We start from the raw sequence: 8,279 nt of genomic DNA, 5'->3' as shown, positions 1-8,279 counted from the left end.
CCCCTGGGCGTTTTTTTCAAAGAAAAACCCTGAACCATGCTTTATAAAACGCCATCTTTCTTTTTTTGGTCAATAGTACTTTTTGATGATTTTTTTAATTTAATTCTATTACACCTTTTTTAACATACTATCTCATATCCTCACTACACCCCTTTTAACATAATGGCCACAATGCTCATATGATAACTGTACCGTCACATGGCGCAAAACGCTTAAGTAACTTCCCCTCCCACTACACATGGTGTTAAAAAATAATACGTGTGTTGGAACTTTCAATATACCAAAAAGAAAACAAAATACATGGCGGCTCGCGTAGTTTTTCCCAATGAGTTTTTCTCTTGTTTTTTAAAAGTCAAATTTTGGAATCGAATGTAAGGGTCACTTTAAATGTCCAGTTCTGGAATAGAATGGAAGTCAAAAATTGAATTTCATTTATAAAGTTGTGACCTACATAATCGGTTTTAGTTTTCTTTGCATTTCATTTTTCTTTGTTAGGTATTCTTATATATTATTTATATATTAGCAGGGTTCTCACACGGATGTGACACTTTGCATTGTGAGACTTATTTCTGGTAATTTCTTACTCGTATAATGTTTATTGTAGCATCCACTAGTGGATATATGTCATAATCGAAACCATCGGTTAGTCATTTCATTTTGGTGTGCATGGTTCGTTTATTATCCTCAATTGAAGCTGAAACTGAAGTCATCGGTTAGTCTTTTATTAATCAATTGGTTTTCAATTAATCAGTTTGGTTTATTCGGTTAGATTGACGGTTTTTGTCTCGGTTCATTTAGTTTCGGTTAATAGCCAAAACTAAACTGGGGCAAAATTTTTTGCTTTGAAATACATAAATTTGAAGTATACTAAAATGAAATAAAAGTATATAAATACATGAAATAGAGATATAAAATGTGAAGTACATGAACCAGAGGTATAAAAGCTAGTGATATATAATAATATGAACGGTTCAGTTTGGTTAATTTTGCTAAAATGATGGTACAAAAAAAAACTGATAACCGGTTTTTGGTTAATTTGGTTTCTAGTTAATCGATTTTCAGTTCATTCAGTTGTTGGTTGATTTTGGTTCGGTCTTGTTTGGATTTGGTTAACGATTCAGTTATTACTCACCCCTACCACCGTTAATCACGTAACATATCATTTTTTTTCAATTAGCTATACTATAATTAAAGGGAATAAAATGTAAATGTTACGGCCGTTTAAAAATCATGGGGTAGTTAGTTTTTATAAGAGGGAAAAACTGTAACTACTAACTAATAATCTAATATTTTGTTAAGAGTTAACAACCATTTTCGTCCCTGTGGTTTGTTCACTTTTGCCATGTCAGACCAATTTTAAAAAATACACTACAGTCCAAAAATTAAAACCCAAAGTTAGACAGGTTATATGAAGGGTATTATTGTCAATTCATAAAATAAGGTGAAAATAAAAGATATATGAATTAACAATAATTACCCTTAATGTAACCTGTTTGACTCGACTAGGTTTTAATTTTTGGACTGAAGTGGCACGTTTTCAGTATGTCAGGGAGGGAGGAAATTGGTGCATTTTTGGAAATTTGCCTGAAATGGCAAAGATGAACAAACCATAGGGACGAAAAATGGCAATCAACTCTTTTGTTAAAGACGAGAGAATTAAAGTATACTTAGTGTTTGAAAGACTAATTTACCCTTATTTTCTATTGTACCTTATGCATTAAATAAAAAAAAGTTCTAAACTTTTGGGTATCTTAAAATACCCTTCTGTCATGCATTAGTATAGATTAGTAGGAAACCTTTGTGATGCGGTGGAGGTAACATTTTGCATTGCTATGCTCGTTTATTGAAGTTTTCTTATTCGTATATATTTATTGTAGCATCATTGTGGTGCATATACGTTAGAAAATTAAAATACAACTCAAATGATCAGAACACATGAATAAGGAAAAATAAGTCTTAACATAAATTATTAAGTACTTCATGAAACCACTTATGCAAAAGTAACACAAAAATAATAAGGAAAATAAGTCTCAAACATAAAAGTTGAAAACTAAAAGTTCAAATGTTAACTACTTGCATCATGATGAAATAAATTTAATCATACGCCATAATCTCAATTATATCATATATATTGTTCCGCCACCATTCATCGTCATCAAGAGGGATCCGGGGATTTTCTTTTATCTCTACTTGTTTGACTGTTAAATCTTTTGGAATGTGAGTATCTTCTAGCTTCTCTTTAACTGGCACATGAGTAGTTGGAGCAGGTTTGAGCACTAAAAAAATAATGTTAACGTTTTAAATAACCAACTGATTCTCTCGAACAACCTTATACTGATTTTTCTCATGATTAAAGAAATAAGCAAGTCCTGGTTGTTGTTTTTGATAATTTGTCATATAAGTTTATGTTTTTCCATTCAAAACGCTTCTTTGGTATCTTTGCCCCCCCTATGTCGTCACTATATGTATCGTCGTGACAGGCTCTGATTCTTGTAGTGTTAGATAGAGGGGACGGGACGCTAATGGGTACCCCTACACGCAACCCAAACACTATCGCCGATGGTGCGGGTATGGCCTAGTGGGTAGGGATTGGGTTGGAGACTACCTGATTGCTTTTGATGGTTGTGTGGATATTTGTAATAAAAAAGGAAAAAAAGGAAGAGGGTTTGTCGGTCTAAGTTACGCCACTAAAGAGGGTAGGAGAGGGCAGTAGATGATTTAAGTGACGTTGCGCAAGAAGATTTGAGACAGTTAGGGTAAAGGGTCTTAGCACCCCTTCCCCCCTTAGGAAAACAATCATCTTCTGATCTCCTCAGTTAAAAAATGTCTTTTGTTTTTGGTTTTCCATTCACAAGCCCCGACTCTTAAGTCTCAACACGTTAGATTGTGTAGTTGTAACAAAAAATAAACAAACAAATGTGCTTAGTATAATGTCACTTTTATCATAGTTATTGGTAAGGTCTAAGAAGGATGCGATGAGGCAAACTTTACCTCTCTATAAGGGAATATAGAGGCTACTCCTGCTTAGACCCCAATTCCAAAACCTTTTCTCACATGAACTATACAGAGTATAGTAATCCAGACGGAAGTTGTAAACTACCGCTAACATGTTGTAATGAACAATTATAGTAGCTAAAAATAAAAGCGCAAAGAGACAGGAAGGGAGAGCAAGAACCCTAGTACTAAGGCAAGACTAAGTCAAACAAGAGTATAGAAAAAACTAAGGCCCACGATTAATCTTAAACGAATATATACGATATCAAATAAATCTATTAATCTGACGAGGGCGAGAGTTTACGGATTCCATCCGGTTCCCGTGCATCAAGGGCACAGTCTCATGACGGTCAAGGAGTCGATCTTGAACATAGCCACGAGCAGGGTAGATTTACATGTGAGATTCTTTGCCATAAAAAAAGTCTATTACCGTAAAATATAGACGTTTCTACGAACTCCAGTCCCATTTAAAAACGTAGCTTTTGTAGGGAGCGATGCGATTTTTGGACCTAAAAACGTAGCTTCTTTTTTCAAGCTTGTTGAGCCGGACTAGTCATACATAATGATATTTTACAATTACGACACAATGATAAAAGGCAATAATTATTTCATCCACTCATATTGTTAGGGAGGAATAAGCACTTAAGGGTAAGTACCCTAGTCCTGACCAACCATCACTTGCCACGTCAAATTTAATGTAAAGTACCCATTAACTAGTAAACACTAACAGAGCCTACACATGACATAAACTACTTTTTAATATTAATACATTCAAATGCCCCAACTAATAAAAAAACCAACCAATTCCAAGGTGCAGCTCAAACAACTCAACTCGTTCACTAGTACCCCCTTCTGGCAACCAACCCGCTTTGTCTACCCTTAGGGGTGGCGGCGGTGTTCTGGCGTGGGTTCGAAGCCACGCGAGCCTACCCGTGGAGTGCCCGGGTGGCCTTAGTTTTGTATTATTATTCTGTTCTGTCCATCCCAACAAGACAATTTTGTCTTCTAAAGAAAACTAGACAATTTTGTCTTCTAAAGAAACCATAGTAAAAGACACATGCACATTGATTTCGAAGAGCATTATTCCCATTGAAAATTACAATGGGTATCTCTAGTTGATTTAACTCATTTTGTATAAGATGGCGTCTTCAAAGGCATCTCTCTTCGAGGGTTTCTAGGTTGTTTCCCTTCTATATATTTGATTCCATGCAAGAAAGAAAGCTACTAAGTTAAGACTTTTAACTTTTCTTTCTTTATTTTTTAAGGAAAAAAAAAAGCAAAAACATATTAAAACTCAACTTGCAACTAAAAAATTAACAATTTAGAATCAAATACTTTCAACTTTCTATTAAACAAGAACAGGGATGTTGAAGTTTGTTGATTCATAAATGTTATTTATAAAATGATAAAATTTTGATATAGGCCTATACCATATAAAACTTTATGATGTCTTTTAAGATGAAAGTTTACATTGTGTTCTTTAAATAAAATTAGCTGATTTTGTCAAAATATTAATAAGGATCTTTAATCAAGATGAAACTTTGAACTTGTGAACTCAAGATATTAGCTCATACATAGTTGGAGTTATAAGAGGATGAATTTAACTCGAGATCAATAACATGATATGATAATATTTGGCATAAAGTTGATGCTTATCATCTTATGCACTAAGAAACACCAAGCACAATTTCACCTTCACCTAGACATGTCAAATTTGATGCTTATGCATAAAGATGGTAAAAAGCCTCAAAACAACAATTCACCTTCTCATAGGTACTAAACTCCTAATAAATGGATAAAGTTTGTGAACTAGTAGACACAAAATTAATTCACTCTTATACATAGTTGGAGTTATAAGTGGGTGAACTTAGCTAAAGATTGACAATATTGACAGGAGACTTGATGAAAGAGAGATTAAAATTCAAAGAAACTGTTAGGGGAAGTAAGGCATATAAGTAGATGTGTCGAAGCATTATCTTAGTCACCTTTTGGCATCTTCGGATGGCAAGAAATGATAGAATCTTTAATCGCATCAATAGGGAGCCGGAAAAGTATTAGACGTGATTATAGCAAGTTCGTATATTTGGTTAAAAAACAGAATGAGACTGAACACATTAGATTGGAATGAGTGATGTAATTTTGAGTTTTCGTTGTAATGTTTTGTTTTTACTATCTAGCTTCTTGCTAAACGCGGTCCGTTTTCTGAATAAGATGCTTGCCGTTAGAAAAAAAAAAAAAGCTTAAGATTGACAACATGTTGATTTTAGGCTTCAATTCGACGCTTATGAATTAACAACTCCATACACAATTTCACCTTAGTTAGATTAGACAAGTCAAATTAGTAATTTAATGCTATTGTATCAAAGATGTGTAAAACCCTAGAAGGAAAAATATCACATTCTCATATGTACTAAACTACCGATTGATGGTGTGTGTGACAGAGAGAAAGAGGAGTGACTAACGGTGTTGACCTAGTAGCCACCATAGTAGACAAAGATCACGTTTTAAATAAATTTTGTATAATAGACTTAGATGCTCTCTCAAAGAGCACTAGTTTGATTACTTAACAGAATTTTCAATTCAAAGAAAGTGACAAAACCCACATCTTGAAAATTCCCATTTGGCTTATACATGTATAAACAACCTAAAGCAATATTTTAATGGGGGTGTACTTTCCTATTTTCCTTTTTAACTTTTACAAGAAACCTTTTTTTGTGTTTGGGAATCACTTTCTCGTATATATAAATGTCCACTTGGTTTCCTAATACCCCATCATTGATCAAGCACTACAAACCTTTTTCTTTTTTCCTATTCCTCTCTTTGGTTACTTCTTTTCATAACTTTAATGAGGGCTACCAAGAATATGACTAATGCTTGCAAACAAGAAGAGTTTGAGCAACTCAAAAGAGGGCCATGGACACTTGAGGAGGACAATCTTCTTATCCATTATATCAATCGTCATGGCGAAGGCCGTTGGAATTCGCTAGCCAAAGCAGCAGGTAACAAAGCACGATAGCGTAAAAAATAACTTTAAGCAACATGGATCATGTTTTCGTTTTCTCATTTCATTTTCTTTAATTTTTTGTTTTTTCTTTGGCTTTTTAGGATTGAAAAGAACAGGAAAAAGTTGTAGGTTAAGATGGTTGAATTACTTAAAACCAGATATCAAGCGCGGAAATCTCACACCACAAGAACAACTCGCTATCCACGAACTCCATTTAAAGTGGGGCAATAGGTGAGTTTATTTTATATCATCTATAATGTGTACTACAAAGAAATTAATATACAAGATTGTTGTTTATATTATCCATATGTGCTCTATAAATCTTAGTTACTTTAAATTCCAGATGGTCGAAAATTGCCCGCCATCTGCCCGGACGTACAGATAATGAGATCAAGAACTATTGGAGAACACGAGTACAGAAACAAGCTCGCCATCTTAAGATCGACTCTAGTAGCAAGAGGTTTATAGAAACACTACAACAATTTTGGATGCCAAGATTGCTTGAGAAAGTAGAGCAAACATCATCAACATCGTCATCAACATCAACATCAACTGCTTCTACTTTAACCATGGAAACTGATCAGAAAAAACTAAGCTCTCAATCTCCACAAGCGGAACAGGACATACTTACAGTATTATCTCCAACAGAACCAAGCAACAAAGAGTGGAATAACTCAAGCTCAAACACTTGTGCATCAGATTCTTGTGTGAAGATGTTGTCACAACTCCCTGAAATGTCCCAACTTTATGAGGACACTGCCTACTATAACTCTTCACTCCAAAACATTGACAGCTATAATGTGCATATAAATGAGTTTGACATGATGGGATTTGGTCAGCCAGATGACATATCATCTCTGAGTTTTCAGGTGGAAGATACTTATGGAATAAGCAGTGGTGACATGGCAACTGAAACATATTGGAACATGGATGATTTGTGGTAATTCAGGAAGTAGATTAAGGCCTTGATTTAATTCCTATCAGTCCATCTTTAATTATGGAAGTGCTGATAGTGTTTATATTTGTAAATACAACTGTTTAAAGAGAACCACAAGTCTTTAATCCTACCAAGTAAATTGTATAGGGTGAAGTGATATGTCTATTTATTAAACCTATAGTAGAATAAAAGGGACCATATGTGTTACTCGCACCAAACAATATGACTAAAGATAGTTTCCGAAATTAATTTGCATCATATGGCTTGATGATTAAGGTTCTTGACTTTTCTATATGACATTAAGTTTATGTGTTATAGCACTTCCATAATTAGAAAACCTATAAATCGTCGTTGTGAGAGCTAAATGAAAAACTTGTTGGATGATATATATTTAAAAAAAAAAGAGAGAATTAGTGTCGAGACGTACATATAAATATATAAAGAAAACGTCTTAAGACTTTAAAATGTATAGAAAAACCAAATAACTCTACACTAAGTCTAATCTTGAAAGGTATTATATTAATATTAAATAAAAGTCTCCTAAAAAATTCCGAATAATGATATTAAAAGGACTTAAATTGACCTCATTCAAGCGACATTGTAAGCGTCTCATCGAACTCTCTGATATGAGATTTCAGGTTTTCACTTTTAGATTTTTAGTTTGTAGATTTTAGAATTTTTGTTTATATTATTCTGTTTTTTCTACATTTACGTAATTATATTTTTTTGTGACTCATTGTGTCTTTTTACCTTGACATATTGTTATATTTCATTAGACATTGTGTCATACTTTACGATTTAATGTGTATTTGTATATTTTCTCATTTTAAAAGACTTTGTAAGATAACTTTACCTAGGTGGTATTGTAATATATAATTGTTTTTTCCTTCCTCAAATCTTAAATCCTACTTACATTAGGTAATACAAATATGACAAATACACTAATATAGACCTTCATATAACTACCCGGCCACTATTTAAAAACTAACACTGCTATAACACTTTTGGAGAAAGAAAAAAACAATGTCCTTAAAAAACACAAATATACTTGAAAATATAAGGTTTATTCCATTTTTATTAAGTACCTTTAATTTGGCATAAGTTGCAATTTAATGACCTTATAACCAATCTAGCCGTTTACATGAGCAATTCAACACAAATTATCTAACATCTAATTATTGGCATAGTGTTTAAATATCGAGAGTGTATTCAAATTGCCCAATTTCAACCCGATTCGATCCATTTGTTTCAAAAATCTTTATAATGAGTTTGATCATGTTTTACACCAATTTTAAGTGGTAACTAAACCCCTTATTAAGGTATATATATTTTTTTAAGGAAAAC

At 33.3% G+C, this 8,279-nt stretch overlaps 1 protein-coding gene across 1 annotated transcript; it reads left to right on the top strand.

Annotated features, from left to right (window-relative positions):
• Window positions 1-5,718: 5,718 nt before the first annotated feature.
• On the top strand, window positions 5,719-7,180 carry LOC110908209 (myb-related protein 305). The gene is made up of 3 exons (XM_022153119.2): window positions 5,719-5,993; window positions 6,100-6,229; window positions 6,342-7,180. The coding sequence occupies exons 1-3, from the start codon at window positions 5,840-5,842 to the stop codon at window positions 6,940-6,942; spliced, it is 885 nt and encodes a 294-aa protein (XP_022008811.1). The 5' UTR covers window positions 5,719-5,839; the 3' UTR covers window positions 6,943-7,180.
• Window positions 7,181-8,279: the final 1,099 nt, after the last annotated feature.

The sequence above is a fragment of the Helianthus annuus genome, chromosome 15 (assembly GCF_002127325.2).
Source record: "Helianthus annuus cultivar XRQ/B chromosome 15, HanXRQr2.0-SUNRISE, whole genome shotgun sequence".
Lineage (NCBI taxonomy): Eukaryota > Viridiplantae > Streptophyta > Magnoliopsida > Asterales > Asteraceae > Helianthus > Helianthus annuus.
This window is presented reverse-complemented; position numbering and strand designations above follow the sequence as displayed.

What these genes read in the sequence shown, in the direction of transcription:
- LOC110908209 (XM_022153119.2), top strand. Translation starts at nt 5,840, where the DNA reads ATGAGGGCTACCAAGAATATGACTAATGCTTGCAAACAAGAAGAGTTT. An exon ending in TTCGCTAGCCAAAGCAGCAG is followed by an intron (nt 5,994 to 6,099) that starts GTAACAAAGCAC and finishes TTGGCTTTTTAG; the next exon opens with GATTGAAAAGAACAGGAAAA. An exon ending in CATTTAAAGTGGGGCAATAG is followed by an intron (nt 6,230 to 6,341) that starts GTGAGTTTATTT and finishes TTTAAATTCCAG; the next exon opens with ATGGTCGAAAATTGCCCGCC.